The 20,317-nt window shown below is 44.2% G+C and overlaps 1 protein-coding gene across 2 annotated transcripts in view; it reads left to right on the forward strand.

The window, feature by feature from the left end:
- Window positions 1-20,317, forward strand: part of LOC126484311 (probable nuclear hormone receptor HR38) — an 80,630-nt gene that overhangs the window by 54,403 nt on the left and 5,910 nt on the right. The window contains exons 3-7 of one of the 2 annotated variants that reach the window (XM_050107747.1): window positions 2,503-2,805; window positions 6,704-7,017; window positions 9,087-9,696; window positions 14,434-14,636; window positions 16,835-17,013. In XM_050107747.1, the coding sequence (XP_049963704.1) occupies window positions 2,503-2,805; window positions 6,704-7,017; window positions 9,087-9,696; window positions 14,434-14,636; window positions 16,835-17,013 (1,609 nt within the window). The remainder of the gene's footprint in view (window positions 1-2,502; window positions 2,806-6,703; window positions 7,018-9,086; window positions 9,697-14,433; window positions 14,637-16,834; window positions 17,014-20,317) is intronic. The other variant, XM_050107748.1, reaches the window with a different exon arrangement.

A 20,317-nucleotide genomic window follows, 5' to 3' on the forward strand; every position in this document is an offset into this window, starting at 1 on the left:
TGGCAAATGGCGATGAGCTCTTGGGACATTTCTATGTCTCTCTTCCACAAACTGTTCTGATGCTTTGCCTTAAGCAAACACTCGCCTACTTTTCTTGTCACCCAATACATTCCACGCCATTGTTGTACTGTCAGCTTAACATGTGTAAGGTTATTTTAAAAAGTCACTCACATACACAAACATTTTCATTAAACCGAAGGTGGGCAATATTAATATGTAGTAGCGTACTGAAGGGCCTGCCGAAGTTGTGCAGAGTTGGCACTCCTCATTGCTTTACAAGAAGGGTCGGGTGAAGTGAGCACCCGTGATATCTGGGAAACGGATGAAGGCATCGAAACAAGTGTTAGTATTCGACGGAGGGAGCACTTTTCTCTGTGTTTAATAATCGATTTGATTTATCCGCCAACAGAGTGAAGTAATTATAAACTTACTTTATTGGAACATACTACAACGACATTCGAAAGTCCCTGAAAACTATATTGCTTCTTAATGTTTGGAGTGAAAGTATTCAGAAAAATAGCGGAAAATATGATAAATATGCAGAGCAAGGAAGTGATCATAGCTCAGTTTCACTGTCATAGCCATAGAAACGTCGGGGCAATATGGCGGAAACTGTGCCGCTCCTGCAGCCCACATTTTCTTTTGACGTCACGTAACAGGCGTTTCATTACCTTCTTTCTCTTCTTAGGATCTCTCGAATGGTATTGAGGAAAGATACATCGACCCACTCCATATACTCCAGTATCTGGGCAGACGAGAAAGGGTATTAAAATACTAGCCTATTTGCGCATTATCATTTCTTGTTTCAACATCTTAGGCATTTTACGATCTACTGCGGGCATACACGTCACATGCGTGGTGTCCCATTTGTTTTGACCACCCAAAGTAACTTTTTGTCCGGATCAAAATAAAAATAAAAATGTTTCAAGTACATGTTTAACTACCAGGAGGACATCAACCAGCATTATTGTCTTTGAAACCCACTTCCTGTTCAAGAATGAACCACAGTGTATCATTTAGGCAAGCATAACGTTATTAGAACCGTAACACAAAGCTGACTTTGACCCTCTGTGCCTAGTGCAGGACACGGCACAATGTAGCTAATCCACTTGCTGGCCCTGACAGTAAGCAAAGGGAAATACAAGGAAAATGCACTGCGGTATTTCAGTTTACTGTACACAACACATCGTTTAAAAGTACTACAGTACTATCCGATCAGGATATACTACACCTGCCTCCCCCCCCCCCCCCATGGCCGTTGTCAGAAATGAGTGACGTTACAGCAAACAAATACAGTGGTGACTAAGAAAAGCGCCTGGCACTGTGAATGATTTCAAGCCAGTTGTGCATAAACTATCAAGTGGTTCAGAGTGTCCTCGTGAAATATCACAAAAAAGAACCTCACGATAAGCTGACGGAAGTGGCCTTACTTCCCGGTGGAATAATATTATGGTCGACTAGTATTACACTACTTGTACACATACAGTAAATAAGGAAACATATTTGCAGTTACTGTTCTATTAGCTTACGTTATTCACAGATGAATAGCATTCCAGATTCTTTTCATTATTCTTATTGTACTCTCAATTCAAATGGCTCTGAGCACTATGGGACTTAACATCTGAGCTCATCAATCCCCTAGACTTGAAACTGCTTAAACCTAACTAACCTAAGGACATCACACACATCCATGCCCGGGGCAGGATTCGAACCTGCGACCATAGCAGCAACGCGGTTCCGGACTGAAGCGCCTAGAACCGCTCGGCCACAACGGTCGGCTATTGTACTCTCAGAAATCTTCACCTGAAGAAAGTTGACTGAATCATCAGTGTGCATTTTCCTCGTGCTTCCATTCGTTTACTGTCATGTCCAACAAGTGTATTAGTACAGGAGAGTCGAAGACAGTTTCGTGGTACGTTTTAATAACGTCATGTTAATATGGACAGGTCTCGAGGAGAAGAGGTAGATTACCGAATTAAAAATTGTAGGGTGCTACTAAAAGAAAAAAAAGACGTACTGTAGTCCATATCCTCACAATGTAGTGCTGTTTAATGTACTCCTGGTAGTAAAACAACATCCGTTTGGTACCTTTTATTATGCTTCTGGACAAAAAGTTATGTGGAGTGGTAAGAGAAGTGGGACACATTGTATGGCACGGCCAACGCAAATCAAGGTCCTTCAGGTACAGCCAAGTCCAAAAAGATGTAACCCCGCTTCAGCGGTGATTCATCTGTCGTTATTGTAACACGTGAGTAAAGACGACTATTGGCTATTCGGACACCGTAATCCCCTCGCGGTGCACGCGGTCCGCCACCAAAGAGATGGGGCCAGTGGGAGTACGATGTCCACGTGAGGGAGGACGCGGGTCGCTGGCTGCGCAGCAGGCAGCGCGGCATTGGCCGGTAGCGGGTGAGGGGAGCGCCGATTGGCTGCCGGCGGGCATGCGCGCGCCGCGACGCCAGAGAGCGATGCCATGCGGGACGGCGTCCACGCTGCCCACAGGCCCCGTTCGGATCGAGCAGCTTCGCGGACCTGCTGTCCGCGCCCTACTCGGAAGAGACCGGCGCGCTTTCCGAGGACATCGACCCGTTCCCGGACGTGGTCTTCCAGACCGCCCCCGAGCCGCCAGCGCCCGCCCCCGCGCCCGCCCCCGCGCCGCTGCCCAGCTTCCAGGAGACGTACTCTCCGCGCTACCCGCACCAGGCCGCCGCCGCCGCCGGGCCCTACAAGATGGACGACGACTGCTACAACGTGGCGCCACCCTACAACCACCACCAGCACCAGCCGCACCACCACCACCACCAGGTCAGTACCCTTTCCTCCTCACCAGTCACCCGACTGCGCAATGCCAACACCAGTTTTCTCCCTTCAAATCTTCGGCATCTGCATCAATACTCTGCGAGAGCAGCGATTGTTGGTAAGCCCGAGTCCTTCTAATCTTGCCTTCATTGTCTTTTTCCGAGATATACGTAGGAGGAAGCAAAATATTGGGCAAGTTTCCTAAGACATTTAGTAAGATGGTATCTGTTCTTTCGGACATGTTCAGGCTCACCGGCTACTTGACCATCTTCTTCTTCTGTGCGAATGCACAAACAGTGCCCGAACTCTTACGGGAATCGGGAACGCGCCGCGGGTAATGGGTATAATGGGCGGGGGCACTACGAATGTAGTGCGGGACAATACCTTGAGAATGTAGGTTTCGCGGGAGGCGTATCAGAGATAAATCCCTGCAGTCGCACTATCCTCTGAGTCCTCGGTGCCTCAGATGGATAGAGCGTCTGCCATGTAAGCAGGAGATCCCGGGTTCGAGTCCCAGTCGGGGAACACATTTGCATCTGTCCCTCTTGACATATGTCAACGCCTGTAACCAGCTAAGGGTGTTCATTTCATTGTAAGTTTCCTAAGAATATACGCTCTCGAAATTTTAACAATAAACTACGCCGTGATGCATGTCCTCTCTATTGTATCGTCTGCCAGTGGACTCAGATGAGCATCCACATGACTCTTTCGCACTTACTAAACGAACCCGTGGCGAAATGCGCTGATCTTTTCTTGATATCAACTGTCAGTCGCAACTGATAACTGTCCAAGAATGAAGAGCAATACTCACGTATGGGTGGAGCGTTGCATATTTCAACCCCGCCTAAAAGTCGACAACACCCAAAACAATAATAAAAAAAAAAATCCAATGCACAGAAAAGACGGACAGGAGCAGATTCCAAGTGTTTCCTTTGCTCTCCGTGTCACGCACTGCTCAGCAATTTGCAGAGTATTTATGTGATTGTAGACGTCAGATGCCGTGCCACTATTCTGTACTTTTTGATTGGTACACTCTATTTAAAAAAAGTAACACAGACAATAGACACACGCGAATCGTCTTCCTTAGCATAATTGTACCCGCAGCCCAATGCAGTAATGTACTGTAAGATGAAACACACACACACTATATATATATATATATATATATATATATATATATATATATATATATATATATATATATATATATATATCCAAGTACTGTCCAGCAAGAAGGATGATAATTAATTAACGTGTGGAGGTATTAAAAAAAGTCTTCCACTTATACATGGCCGTGACTTCTGCTAGGTGCTTATAGGGCAGTAGTGTACACAGTGCACCTAAGACTGGAGTTGTGATACACCGCGACATACTTATTTAAGTATAAAGTCCGCTCAAAGACTTTGCTTTTGTGTGCTAGCGATGAGAACATTAAGTCCGCGTACTACTGAAAACATACCTTTTTGACTATTAGGAAGATGTTACATACGAAATAAATAAGGGAAGAAATTACCAACAGTACATAGAAGATACAGACTGCGTCTATGGTACCAGTTAAATTACTGCAGTTGGCATTCGACAGATAGCGGGTTGTACTTCTTCCTAGCCCGTCGGCACTGTCGTGTCCTACTGCGTTGCTACTTTCATTTTGCAAAGCACTGAACCTTCTAGTTCTCAAATAGTAATTGTTTTCCAAACGAGAAAATATCGCCTGTTTCAGTAAAAAACATATGTCCGGCCTTAAAAGAAATAAGAAAATATTTTTGACGTGTTAAAAATTAATACCATAAGTGAATTTCAGAATTTTTACCTTATTTTTGTGGTAGATAAAGACTTTTTTAAAAAATCATACTTGTTACGAGTTGAATATGGGCAATGCTTAAAAAAAATAGAAAAAGAAAATTCGGAACCTTATACAAAGCAAACGCATCGCAATGCGCAACTGCGGAAAGATACGTTCACGAGGAAGGTATTTTGGCAATGAAGGGAAAAATAGCGTCCTAATCCAGTGAGTTCAATAGTTTTCGAGATACGACTTGATAAGTTCGAAGACACAGAAAATTTTGCCTATTTCAAGAAAAAAATGTAATTCCGGGTATCATTAAAATTGAAAACGGACTTTTAACGTTCGTAGAGACATGTACAGAGCTACGCCGTAGTTGAACCCGAGGTTTCTTACAAGATTTTTGTAGGAATTACAACCTTTAAAGCGAATTCCTTTCGTCGCGGAGAGCGGAGCTCTGTGGCGGCTGCCTACGCATCGCCACGACCTCACAAGTTCAAACGTTCAACGTCAAATGCCAAGTAATTTAAATCGGAGTATACCGTCACACGATGAATGCACTGGTTTTTTTTCCTTTGTTTTTATTTCACCCTCTCTGCCCATATGGGCAGAGGATAGGTTGCCAGCGATAAAACATTCTGTTCTTCAGCTAAAAAAATTTAAAATGCACTTCGAGAGGAAACGAATATGACTAAAAGGTTACAAATTTTACAGATGTTTTTAAAATCTACTAAATGGTGAATTTACATGGCATTAAACTGTTGATTTTATTTGTTGTTTGCATTAAAATCGAAGGATTAAAAGATAAAGATAAAGGAAAAATAAGGATTAACGGGTGAAGATAAAGGAAAAATACAGGGTGTTACAAAAAGGTACGGCCAAACTTTCAGGAAACATTCCTCACACACAAATAAAGAAAAGATGTTATGTGGACACGTGCCCGGAAACGCTTAATTTCCATGTTAGAGCTCATTTTAGTTTCGTCAGTATGTACTGTACTTCCTCGATTCACCGCCAGTTGGCCCAATTGAAGGAAGGTAATGTTGACTTCGGTGCTTGTGTTGACATGCGACTCATTCCTCTACAGATTTTCTGTGAACGTTTGTCTTGATTGGGCCCCATGTTCTTCCACCTACGCTCAATGGAGCACGTTACCATGATTTCATACGGGATACTCTACCTGTGCTGCTAGAACATGTGCCTTTACAAGTACGACACAACATGTGGTTCATGCACGATGGAGCTCCTGCACATTTCAGTCGAAGTGTTCGTACGCTTCTCAACAACAGATTCGGTGACTGATGGAATGGTAGAGGCGGACCAATTCCATGGCCTCCACGCTCTCCTGACCTCAACCCTCTCGACTTTCATTTATGGGGGCATTTGAAAGCTCTCGTCTAACCAAATGTAGAGACTCTTCGTGCTCGTATTGTGGACGGCTGTGATACAATACGCCATTCTCCAGGGCTGCATCAGCGCATCAGGGATTCCATGCTACGGAGGGTGGATGCATGTATCGTCGCTAACGGAGGACATTGAACATTTCCTGTAACAAAGTGTTTGAAGTTACGCTGGTACGTTCTGTTGCTGTGTGTTTCCAATCCTCGATTAATGTGATTTGAAGAGAAGTAATAAAATGAGCTCTAACATGGAAAGTAAGCGTTTCCGGACACATGTCCACATAACATATTTTCTTTCTTTGTGTGTGAAAAATGTTTCCTGAAAATTTGGTCGTACGTTTTTGTAACACCCTGTATATATTTGGAACACGATCAGAAGCAGTGAAGTAGAACAGCAAAACACTACTTAAAAGGCGGTGGGACCTACACTAGGGAAAAAGGGAAACAGGAGGGAAAATGTCCTGTAGGATTGAGAGGCGTCAGTGTAGGGTGGCTCGTTTGGTAGTATCTGTGAATAGACAGTGGGAAGACAGAGAGTGAGGAGGAGTGTGGGCACGGCCGTAATTTCAAGAGTTGGAGGGATGGGGAAAGATAGAAATGGAAGAGGGAAAGGGGAGCCCTGGTGTGGAGTGGTAGGTGGGGTAAGATGACGTGTGGTACGGACAGAGTACCGAATGCAAAAGAGAATGTGCTGGGAGCGGACTGTCTGGTCTGCCGGCAGCCGCTGGTGACGGCCATGTTGCGGCAGGTGGCGGCCGCGTCTCCGTACGAGTTCGCGCCGTCGCCGCACCCGCAGCACGCGCCCTTCGCGCCCTACTTCCCGCCGGCGGGCGCGCCGCCGCCGCCGCAGCAGCCGCCGCAGCCCAGCCCCGGGGCCGCCGCCGCCGCCGCCGCCGCCGGCTTCGACCCCCTCGTCTGCCACGAGTCCTACTCGCTGCCGCACTTCCCCAGCGAGCTGCACGTCGCCGCCACCGCGCTCAGCCCGCGCCAGCGGAGGGCCTCGCTGCCCCTGCAGCGCTCAGAGTCCACCACCAGGTGAGCCAGCCTCCCTTCCGACAAATCGTCTAGTTGTACTTCTCTTCATTTCTTACGCTTACTTAGATTTTTCCGTCTACGAACGTTCTTGCGACGTCTCAACGCAATAAAACCATCACGCGTTTCTTGCCTCAGTGCCAGTCACCCGTTTAAGAAAGCTTGCTCTCTCTTTCCATCCTCTGGTGTCACAGACCGTCTCCTTATAAAGGCTCCAGAACAGTGTAACAGCAGCCTGACTGTTTGTTTATCCACCGCTGCCCCCACACGTCTTACTGCTCCAAACGCTGGCAGCCGAGCCGCACTGAGGGCAAAACCCGTATCTCGATTAACAAGATTCGTCGACACTCTTATCTCGATTGCCTCCTTGTCGCTCCTGTCCCAGAAACCAGTCAAACGATTCTCAAGTAAAAACGTTCCCGGACGCGTAAATATCGCGCATTCTTTTTTTAAAAAGATAAATAAACTTCCACTCCAATTAATATTAACAGCAGATACTCGACATCTTCATAGACACTGTGGAGATATCTACCATAGGTGAATATCAGAATTAGGAGATAGACACTTAAATACATCGTATTTGTTACAAGTTAAATTTTGAGGGACAAAAAAACGCCGTTTTCGGGACCTTATGTATAGCAAAAGTAGTGCGACACGGAGTATTGGAAAGATCCGTTGGAGAGAGAGGTATTTTAGAAGTCGACAAAAAAAAGTAGCCGGCCGGAGTGGCCGAGAGGTTCCAGGCGCTACAGTCTGGAGCCGCCCGATCGCTATAGTCGCAGGTTCGAATCCTATCCCGGGCATGGACGTATGTGATGTCTTTAGGTTACTTAGGTTTAAGTAGTTCTAAGTTCTATGGGACTGCTGACCTCAGAAGTTAAGTCCCACAGTTTTCAGAGCCAAAAAAAAGGACTTCAGCGAGTTTAATATTTTTCGATGTATGACAAGTTTGAAGCTCTTTCTCAGACTAGAAAATTTTAGTGGGCTCAAAAGATTTTACATGGCTACAGGCATAATGAAAATTAATAACAGGTTTCCCGACATCCTTATAGACACTGTAGAGATCTAAATCGCCGCAGGGAGCCGCGCGACTTTGTACCGCCAACGTCAGATTATATGGTGTCGTAACCTCTCCTGTACGTTGACTGGTCTGTTATCATATTTCCTAGTCACGCCTCACATGACTGATTTCGATTATTGCTACGAATTTGTTCTACTGATTAACCATTGTTTTCTTTTCTTCAGCCACACTCTTTCTTTCCTTATGAATGGCTTAATAGGAATTTAGCTAAAAAATATTCTGATCGGTAATGTTCAACCACAATAAGCGTAAAAAACTGATTATTGATTCCTCCAAAACTGATTACGCCAAACTCATCGCATGCAACACCCCACTATGTGCTAAGATTATCGTCAGAACTTTGATACTGGAACTTTATACAGTATTTAACCACGACAATCAAATACGTATCCTTCCATTCTACCTCATCGTACGTTTTTACACATTTCTGTCCCCAATTTGAACCTCGGAAAACAATAAACTCTTATTATCCACGAATACCACCCATAATACTGTCTAACGCCAATTTCGCCACAGTGTCATAACGGATACGTTCGACATACGCCTCACATTGAATTCTGCCGTTATTTCACGCAGTGTTGCATGTCTGTTAACACTGACAATTCTGTGCAAACGCTGCGGCTCTCAGTTATTGTGTGCAGATAGTCGGCCACTGTGTTGCCCGTGGCTGAAATGTGGTATTCTCGGCACACTCTTGACACTGTGGATCGTGTAATATTGGATTCCCTGACGATTTCCGAAATGGAATGTCCCATGCGTCTAGCTTCAATTGCCATTCCGGGTTCCAAGTCGTCGGAAACCTCTCACACGAATGAGAGCTCCCTCCTCCAATGCGCTGCCCTTTCACACCTGGTGTACGCGATACTACCGCCACCTGCGTATGCGCATATAGCTGCCCCACGACTTTTGTCTCCTCAGTGTAGTGCCCGAGAGCGCTAACGCATGTGCGTTTTCGACGCTTATTGCGACATTTGTGACGGACTGCCCACAGCAGCAGCAGCGAGTCGCCGAAGCTGCGCGTGCTCACTGCCGCGGGCCCGCCGCCCTCCGCTTCGTCGTCCGCCTCCAGCTCGCCCGGCGCCGGGCCGGGCCCGGAGGCGCTGGTGCCGCCCCCGGCGAGCGTGGCCGCCGCCGCCAGCGCGCAGCCGCCGCCGCCGCCCGCCGCCCCCGGGCCGTCCGGCAGCCGCGCGGGGCCCGCAAGCTCCGCCGCGCCACCCAGCCCGTCCCAGCTGTGCGCCGTCTGCGGCGACACGGCCGCCTGCCAGCATTACGGCGTGCGCACCTGCGAGGGCTGCAAGGGCTTCTTCAAGCGCACCGTGCAGAAGGGCTCCAAGTACGTCTGCCTCGCCGACAAGGCGTGCCCCGTGGACAAGCGGCGGCGCAACCGCTGCCAGTTCTGCCGCTTCCAGAAGTGCCTCGCCGTCGGCATGGTGAAGGAGGTGGTGCGCACCGACTCCCTCAAGGGCCGGCGCGGCCGCCTGCCGTCCAAGCCCAAGTCGCCGCAGGAGTCGCCGCCGTCGCCGCCCGTCTCGCTCATCACGGCGCTGGTGCGCGCGCACGTCGACACGTCGCCCGACCTCGCCAGCCTCGACTACTCGCAGGTTCGTCTCGCAACGTATGACTGGCTACGAAGTGAACAATTGTATGACCGCGCGAGAATTCTGTCATCTGTTGCACCTGTCACGTGGTTTGGGACGGCATCGTAACCCGTATAGAGCTTAGTGTAGTTTTGGTGTTATTACTTCGCTGCTACTGATAGATCACCTTCAGTACTGCAGTGAAACTTTCTATAACCGTTTTACAGACATGCTGATAATTTACTACCGGGAACTGAATAGCGCTTTTCGTCACGGTATAAGATTCCACGTTATTTACGTTTTTTTGGCGAATTTTTCTATTCCACTTATTCATATTGCCGGCCGGCGTGGCCGAGAGGTTCTAGGCGCTTCAGTTTGCAACCGCGCGACCTCAGAAATTAAGTCCCATAGTGCGCACAGTCATTTGAACCATTTTATTCATATTGTCGAATCTCTGTTCTAACTGATTATGAAAAAAAACGCACTTGGTGCTGTGAAAACGTTACAGTCCATACGGTAAGCGATTTGCAGCACCTGCTTGTCCATTATTTATTTACCTTTCTCTTTTTATGGTCAATTAAAATATCTTTGCATTTTGGCTATGTCATCAGAAAAGGAAAACGCTACACTACATACAAAATAAATAAAAAATACAAGATCATTCCTCGGATTTTGGAGTAATAAAAGAAGTGACAGCCAATTTTTTTTTCCTTTTTTTACGTTTTCTATTGCCGAATCTGTTCTATTTAACTATGTTATAGTGGCACAGTATAGGAAACTATTTCATGCGGAATAACTTCGATACACACAAGAGCTTGAGAACCTGCATAAACTGGAGGAAATTAATCAGGCTGTCTTTGTATCAACGTAGCATCGATATATAAACACTGACTGGCAGTTTACTCAAACAGACATGCGAATTTATCTAGTCTTGGCTCATAAACACCTGGCCTTCAAATCGCAGAAATTATCTCTACAACAGCCGGCCGGTGTGGCCGGTCGGTTCCAGGCGCTTCAGTCTGGAACTGTGCTACCGCTACGGTCACAGGTTCGAATCCTGCCTCGGGCATGGGTGCGTGTGTGATGTTCTTAGGTTAGGTAGGTTTAAGTTGTTCTAAGTTGTAGGGCACTAATGACCTCAGATGTTAAGTCCCATAGTGCTCAGAGCCATTTGAACCATTATCTCTACAACAGAAGACTTTATAAACCCGTGTCTCGATATTTTGCTACGTATCAAGTGCCTCATATTAATATGACATTTACAGTTGTACATTTATTGAACATACCTATGAAAAGTAAGTAGTCCTCCTTTCACGTACTTCTCTTTACTGAAAGCAACGGCGATACTGCACCGTAGCTGTCACTAAAACTCAAACGTGCAGAAACGTATGTAAAAGATGGAGAATACGCGTAATATTCAAGTTTCCCTATTACCGCAGATCGTAGTCAAGCAACGTCGTCCCAGAATCACGTGACCAGGCGGGTTTGGTGTTCAGGACATGCGCAGTAGGCTATGCTCACTCCATAAATATGCTGGGTGAATCACCTATAACTCGCACCGCAAATATTACGGAAATGGAAAGAGCTATTGATGTGCGGTTTTCACAGAACGAATTAGTGGTCAGGGGCTCGTATTGTCAGCCAATAACGGTCGCAGGTTCGAATCGTGCCTCAGGTATGGATGTGTGTGATGTCCTTAGGTTAGTTAGGTTTAAGTAGTTCTAAGTTCTAGGCGACTGCTGACCTCAGAAGTTAAGTCGCATAGTGCTCAGAGCCATTTTTGTCAGCCAATAAACAGATTTTAATAATACTTAGAAACTATATTTTTACATATAGTTTTTAAAATGGAATAATGCCTCTTGAGATTAACAGACTATAACTAGGGTAAGTCACAATATCAGTGGTGTTTTTTGCAGGATTCAAGTGCGAGTCGTTTACGAGACATCGAATTGTGCAAAGTTTCCACCCCGACACTTGATTCTGTCATTCAGCCTGCTTAGTTACTAGGTACGATGTTGTTGTGATTGCTTACAGAGTGCTTGTATGTTCCTTGAGTGCACTGCGACTTGCCAGTCAGTTAGTGTTCGACAACGCAACCAATAGGTTATGAGTGGACGATGAGATTTACCAATGCAGAAAAAGCCTACATGGTCATGGTGTACGGGTGGAGGGTGTAGGAAGAATGCAGTTTGTTCTTTGACGGTGCAAGTGGCAATATATCCCAACAGACGTCGACCGTCTCGGAAGTTATCTACCAACCACCTCAACAAGTTGCGTGAAAGTGGTAGTGGAAATTAATCTTCTTTCTGCTGTTACGGTTGACCCGCACGTTAGCACCCGCGCAATTGCACGAGGAAGTGGCATGAGTGAGGCCAAGTGTCCCACGCATACTCCATCGATACAGGTTCCATCCGTGTCACATCTCTCTTCATTGAGAGCTGCACGGAAACGATTATGAGAATCGTGTTAACTCCACATTGGCATTAGACAGGATACTCCAAGTGTATCATGTATCTTGTTCAGTGGGGAAGCCACATTTACCAATCATGACCAGGAAAACCGCCCAAACATGCACTACTGGTCTGTTGACAATCCCCGTTGGTTTTGTGGGGTGGAACATCAGCGTTCATGGTGTGCAGACGTGTAGTGTGAGATAGTGAAACATCAGCTCATAGGCCCGTATTTCGTAGACGAACACTGAACGTGCACAAGTATTGCTGTCTCCTAAGAGATCATCTTCCACGGATGCTAAAAGACTCCGCAGACTAGGAGGAACGTGTGGTATCACGACGGCTGTGCAGCCCGTGGAGCGCGAAGTGCTACAGCATGTCTTCACGAATTGTTTCCAAATTGTTGGACTGGACGCAGAGAACCTGTACCATGGCCTGCCCGTTCCCCGGTTTTGACGCCTGTAACCTTTTCTCTGTGGGTAAAGCTAAAAGATGCTGCCTAGAAGGGCATACCAACAACACCCGATGATACACAGCGACGTATTACGACAGCCTGCACGGCGGTCTCCGCTGAAATGGTAGCACGTGTACAGCAGTCGTTCTACGCCAGACTGGAAGCGCGTACTGCAGCTGCTGGTCATTTTGAACACGACCTCTGATGGTCAATTGTCTCGTTACTTGTCAAGGCACATAACTAGTGTATGAGTCTGTGTTGTTCTTTAGTATGTGCTACCACAGATATTATGTGCCAGTGTGGGAACTTTCCAAAATACGATATCTTGCAAAGGACTCCCACTAGAATCCTGCAGCAAATAACACTGACATCCAAATTTACCCCACTTTCATTTTGTTACTGTCAATAGGTATTATACCATTCAACAGTGTATGTTTGCACAAAAATACACTTTCTAAGTATTATTATAATTTGTTGACTGGCTAACAACACGCGTCCCTGACTACCAATTCGTTCATTGAAAACCGCACATCAATAGCACTTTCCATTTCCGCAATATGTGTGGTGCAAGTTTTAGGCGATTCACTCTGTATACACTCTACGGTTCATCTACGGCCTTTCCCCAGCATAGGATCTATCTTGATTAATGAGAGCGAAAATATACGGTAACAAAAGGAAAAACGTTCCAGTAAACCTAGGTCCGTAAAAGAGCCGTTTGCGTAATAACTGCGAATCAGTGGTTATGAGTTACCTCTGTCTGAAGTATGAAATACCAACGTTTTATTACCGACGTTTGTAAGAAGGGACATGTTTGGAAATAAACTGATAGACTTACGTTCTTTTATTTTTATATTTTTCGAAACATTTAAGAGCGTTTTTCAATGCCGTCACCAGTTTCGTCTAGACAATGATCGACTATTGCTGCAAGCGGTTTTCCGTTGGTTTGTCAACAATAGTGAAGGCAACGGTAGATACAGGTCGAAGTTCTTCATACAAAACTCAACAGCTTTAACGGCCTTCTCGTTGGAAAAAAAGATCTTCCGCTTTGAAAAGAAACTCCATCCTTGGGCACAAGAGCAAATGTCCGATCGTCTGTGGTTCTCTGCATTCACAGTGGTCATCTTCAGAGTAGCCCCACTTAATCATGTTTATTTTGCATTTTATGACTCAATTTATTCACTGCTCCCCACGTGCTACATTGCAGTTGCTGCCCTTGTGCAATTTCCTCTTTGCGCTGCAGATTCGTATTTTGCAAAGAATTCAATCATGAAGATACCCGATGGGTCTCAGGCCGACCTTATAGTGGTACTGTACTGTCTCCCTTGACTTAAGACGAGTTGGAACTGTTTGTTGTTGTATATTAACTACCGTGGGTCAGTCTGCTCTTTTTTCCTGTTTCACTGACTACGCTTCGTCTGATTGTCGGTGGCGTTATGGCCGCAAGTGGGTAAACTTTGTACACGGAGGAGGCCTCAGACAATCCTTTCATTTTTACTAACGAACATAATTGCAACTAATTAATTTTTTACCTTCTTCAAGACATTTACTGACTTAAGAACGAAACGGGTAAGGCAATAGTTAGCGGCCACATTAAAGGATGTGACTCCAGGAAGTCACAGAAAGTGTAAAGCAGGATGGTGGGCGGAAATTTGCACCTACTCGTGCGATCATGACTCCAGTATAGCAACAACACTTCTGCAAGTAACTTAGTGTTTTAATTACACATTGATGCCTTCTAAATTTATGAGACAATCCTTGTGGAAGATTCCAGAATTAAAACAGTGTCCTATGTATTTGTCAGATGCTCGCTGCTTTCCTCAAAGAGTACCGTAACAACGTCCGCCGTTTGTTTTACAGTACCGTGAACCGTCGCCGACGGAACCACTGATCAGCGAGGCAGAGAAGGTGCAGCAGTTCTACAACCTACTGACGACGTCCGTCGACGTGATACGCGCCTTCGCTGATAAAATCCCCGGCTTCACGGACCTGTGCCGCGAGGACCAGGAACTGCTCTTCCAGTCCGCTTCCTTAGAGCTCTTCGTTCTGCGGCTAGCACACAGGTAAACATTAGCAAATGTTCTGTGGGACTACCGCTTCGTGGCATTCCTTCGTTTCTAACCCGCTGTGAAAGCAAAATCACTGATTTCGTGCGCGGCCGGCCGCGGTGGCCGAGCGGTTCTTGGCGTTTCAGTGCGGAACCGCGCGACTGCTACGGTCGTAGGTTTGAATCCTGCCTCGGCCATGGATGTGTCTGGTGTCCTTAGATTAGTTAGGTTTAAGTAGCTCTAAGTTGTAGGGGTCTGATGACCTCAAAGTCCAAGAGTGCTCAGAGCCAATTGAACCATTTGAATTTAGTGCGTTTTGACATACCTGCCGCTAGCCGTGTTACGGTCTAACAAGCATCGGATTTTCTCATATCATCTGTGCAAATATTGGTCGACAATATATTCCAATATTAGTTACTTTTGTCCGTATTGTTCATTCGTAGAACTATACCATTGGAGACCAGCCTTTTCCATCGCTTCCAAATAAACAATTGCGTGTGAAAAATTAAGGTGGTTTCTACTTTCTCCGGAGAATATTTACTTAAAATACATGTACAAAGTTTCAATTTTCCTATGGTTTCTATTTGTCCCTGTGGTAATATAGTTATACAGTGAGCTTGAATTGAACAAGCGGTAAAATATATGGTGACTTGAAGAAAATAAATACAGACAGACGTAATTTTGGCAATTATTTTATTGTGTGTTCATTGGAGAAACAGTCAAAGATTTTTGTGACTGCATGGCACTTCACTCCTTTTTTTGCCAATCAGACTGCGTTATAGTTGGTGAGGATCGAAAGACAATCCTAAAAATTTGTACGGCAGAAGAAAAGAACACACAGTGAAATATGCAATAGCAATGGGGTCTAAATGCGTTAGATTTATTACGGAATATATCAAACCGCGATCTTCACAAACCTGAGCACAAAGTTGAAATAGATGTGCTAATTTTCTGCATTAAAACTAATATGACTTGACAACATCATGCTGTTGTTGAAGAGTCTTCAGTCCAAAGATGGTTTAACGCAGCTCTCCACTGAAGTCTATCCAACACGCATACTTTAGCACTTTTTTTGGGCATGCTGTGAGCCGCATTCAAAAGCCACCGAGCACGCGGGCTACTGCTGTTCAGTAGTAGTGTGGGAGGGTGGCACAAGCTTACCCACCGTCCTTCTACAGTATTGTATTGATACGTCAGCTGTAGAACTGGTACGTTATTCTTCAATCAACTCTAAGCCAGCAAATACAATAAAAATACTCCCAACAATGGGATTAATAACATCCTTATTGCATCACTAAGAGATACTCAAAGATTTTTTTAAGGTTCAGCTATTCACAAAACTGATATCAATCATTTTATAATCAATACTCTCGAACGCCACGTGCAGGAAAACTCATCATTTACAATGCAAAACATGATAATCATTCGGATGTTCGTCCAGTTATTTTACTCGCGTTCGGGAGATCAACGGCTCAAATCTCCTTACGGCCATAAGGATGTGGGTTTTCTGCAACTTTCCTAAATAGCTTAAGGCAAATGCCGGGATGGTGCCTTTCAAAACGGGCACTGGAGATTTCCCCGTCCTTCCCCAACCTGAGCGTCTCTAATGGCCTCATTGTCGATGGTACATTAATCTCTCGTCCTTTTTCCAATTATTTTATGTACATACCTTAAGTATTTTATGACACACGCTATGTTGCAATATTCCCTCGCTTGTTCAAACTTAATGCGCGAGTAAATGAATCCGTGTGACCGAATTAATAAGTTCCGCAACACGGAAGACTTCCGCCAGTCTTCATATACAGCTGCAATAAAATACAAACTTCTTAGTGTTCTAACTACAGATATAAGACAAGTAATCACAAAACATAAATTTTTAAGAGTGCGGTTCATTCGATGCATCAAAAACTTATTTCATTTTACCATATCTGTTCTGCGGTTTCCACAGTGAAGCCTGTTCACAAAGCAGTTACACCGAAGTACGCTTTGCGAATATGGTTTTAATATAATAAATTTGTATCACTTACATCAATTTTTATATCAGGAAAAACTGACATACCTCTCGCAGTCTTGTATATTCTCTGGACTATGTTTTAAACACTCCGCCATGTATTGTAAGATATCACAATTGATGAGATGCCTCTTAAAACTATTGAATGCGACTGTTCTGTGGAAATTATCGAATGCTACTAATTAATTCGTATGTTTTGTAGAACACGGCCAGATGACACGAAGCTGACTTTTTGCAATGGAGTTGTGCTTGACAAGCAACAATGCCAGCGAAGTTTCGGAGACTGGCTGCATGCAATTATGGAGTTCTGTCAGTCCTTACATGCTATGGATATTGACATCTCTGCTTTTGCTTGTCTTTGTGCACTCACTTTGGTCACAGGTGAGTTGATGTACTATTATTTGTTCGTATTATTATTATTATTATTATTATTATCACCGCGTACGTCATTCGACTCCACAGAGCTCGTGCTGGCAAATAAGCACAGATATCCTTAAAAATTTGTACTTTGAATTGATTAACTTTGAGTGAAAAAGGATTTAGTATTTTCGAATTCTCGTTCTGAAACTTAACAGTCAAGTCTGGCACGAAATAGTAGATGGTTTTTTGTTTAAACTTACCACGTCTCGATCATTACAACTGACTTAACACAGTTTTTTCATTTACCACTTCACAAAAAAATCATGATTCCAATCGTAAAATTCACAGGCTTCCATTTCTAATAGTAGGACTAAGCTTCACATTTATCGTTTTGTTTTACCTGTCATGGGTAGTACTGTAAAAACCGATTTATTTGGAAACATGCCACAGGTTGACAAGCAGCGTGTCTCAGCCAGAAACGTATGTTCATTTTCGCCCTTTCCACACACAGTAGAGACACAACATCGAGCTTGTAAGACTGGTGCTCAGAAGGAATAAGTATGGCGTATGGCATAACAATAATCTAAGGACTGGTTGCACTGTATATAGAGAGCTTTCATTCCGAAGCTTTCCATTGTCTTTGTCTGCAGATCACAATACACATGTATCTGCATTTCCTCATATTATCATATTTTTTTAAAGTTTTGAAAAATACCCAATGCCAGAGGATAGGAACAGCTCAAAAAACACCAAGCTTGAGTCCTTTCATAAAGTTCATAGGCTATCTGAAGTAGATGAGCCACTTTCCCACATTGCATCTCTTATGAGCATATGTCAAGTTTCATTTTACTCAGTTGTTTTCATCGAGACTGCAGATATCTGTCATCGTGTACTACTGGAATATGAAAAAATTAAATAGTTGTACATGCGATTTCAGTCTTTCTCGGCGTATTCTGCTGATGAATTCTTCTCGGGTTATCAGCAGAGAGGTGGCGTCATCTTGTCGCAATGCTTCAATAAGTTTTGTACCCGTCATCTTCTGGCCAGAAGATGATGGGTACAAAACTCATTGAAACATGGCAACAAGACAACGCCACCATTCGGCTGATAACCCGAGAAGAATTCATCAGCAAAATAATTGTACCTACTGCATCGGTATATATCCATTAGTGTCAGTGCTGGCTTGCTCCGGCTGTGAGTGAAGAAAACAATCCTACTCTATGTACAATGATAATACTGACAAATGAGTATTTCGTTATTTGCCAATAACATCTACCTGCTTGAAAGTGTTACTGTTGATGTATAGATTTGTGATATTTCATATTGCCTAAAAATAACTGGCAGTGTGGTGATTACACTTTTAAGTAACCTCTGCTGGCCACTGCTGCAAAATATACACTACTAACAACAAATTATGACTCACTGATCTACTGAAACTGATAATTATGGTAAATGTTTCTAGATTACTTTGTATATGCTCGCTAAGAGAAAAACAGGTAATTCCTGAGTCCAAGTACAGAGATGTATTGCAGAAGGAGTAGCCAGACCAGTCACTGATGATGCAGTTATCAATAGTGAAGTACTGTCTGAAAAAAGCTTCACAAATATGGTCATATTTTGATAAGATTTATTTTAAAGCAATGCAATGACTAGCAACACGCTTTGACTGTTCAGATAGAAATACATGGGTATAACGTTTCATAGAGATATGAAATGGAACGTTGTCAGTCATAGATAAACCAGGTGGCAGAATATTGATACAGGGCCCATATCAAATAGAAGTAATGGAGGAAATCAAACAGATACAAAAAAAGGCAGCGAAAATGTTCACACGATTGATTGATCCATGGGAGAGTGTCACGAAAATGCTGAAAGAGTTGAATTGGCAGACACATAAAAATAGACAATATCCCATGAAGGCCAATTTTGAAAGTTTCTAAAACAAACTTCAAGTCATGAATCTAGGAATATCCAACAGTCCCCTATGTATCATTCCCATAGGTATTGCGAATACAATAGTAGTCTAATTATAGCACACATTGAGGTGTTTAAGCAGTCCTTCTTCCCAAACTCTGTTTGTAAATGGAACTGGAAAAACTGGTAAAAGGAGGTGTATTTTTTGCCGCATACTCCAAGTTACTTTGGAAGAAGATGTAGGTTTCCAATTTCCTGCCTGATGTCCACTGCTAACCTGTTTTAGACTTTTGTCCCAGAATATAAAACTCCATTTTGACTGTACGGAAATCATCAACAACCAGAAGAATATGATCTTTATTTGGTTTGGTGGAGCTGCATAAATTCATTGCTTTTTATGACAATATAAAAGAAGAAAGAATTCTATAATGTTTCAAAAACAATTTAAAGTGTAAGTGTTGAGTAATAAGGATACTAAAAGGCTATGAAGAGAAATGACTGAACTGACAAAAAAAAAAAAAGTGGATTTTGACCGAAAATCGCAGTTAGGGTTATATTTTTGGATGTCACACAGGCTTTTTTATGATGTAAACCATAATCTGTCACTTTCAGAATAAGAATGAGTAAGTATGAAAATACCCGCAGCTCGTGGTCTTGCAGTAGCATTCTTGCAGTCCGAGCATGGGGTCTCGGGTTTGATTCCCAGCGGGATGAGGGATTTTCATCTGCACCGACATAATAATATTGTCGTGTGACTAGGGCCTCCCGTCGGGTAGGCTGTTTGTCTGGTGCAAGTCTTTCGATTTGACGCCACTTCGGCGACTTGAAAAGTCGGAAAAGTCATCTGTATGGGTGCAGTGCAATGTAGGTAAGGAAACTTGTTGTGGCCCAGTGTTTTGCTGTTGGACGACAAGAGTGGTATACAGTATTGCGCGTCGATGGGGATGAAATGATGATGATTAGGACAACACAACACCCAGTCCCTGAGCGGAGAAAATCTCTGTCCCAGCCGGGAATCGAACCCTGGCCCTCAGGATTGACATTCTGTCACGCTGACCATTCAGCTACCGAGGTCGGACTGCCCCGACATGACTGGGTGTTGTTGTGTCATCATCATCATGATCATCATCATCATTATGATTCATCCCCATTACAGTCGGAGGAAGGCAACGGCAAACCACCTCTATTAGGATCTTGCCTAGTACAGCGGTATGGGTCTCCTGCATCGTTCCCCTACGCTCTGTCAAGAAGCATGGGACTTAATTCCATTTCCAAGTATGAAAATGAACATTGTTAACTATAGATCAGACAACAAATAGTGGAAGTCACTTTTAGGGAAGGAATGCACACCTGTACCACTAAACAAAATGGTATTCACTAAGGTTCAATTTATGATCTGTTCTTGCAACTT

The sequence above is a fragment of the Schistocerca serialis genome, chromosome 6, assembly GCF_023864345.2.
Source record: "Schistocerca serialis cubense isolate TAMUIC-IGC-003099 chromosome 6, iqSchSeri2.2, whole genome shotgun sequence".
NCBI classification, from domain to species: Eukaryota; Metazoa; Arthropoda; class Insecta; order Orthoptera; family Acrididae; genus Schistocerca; species Schistocerca serialis.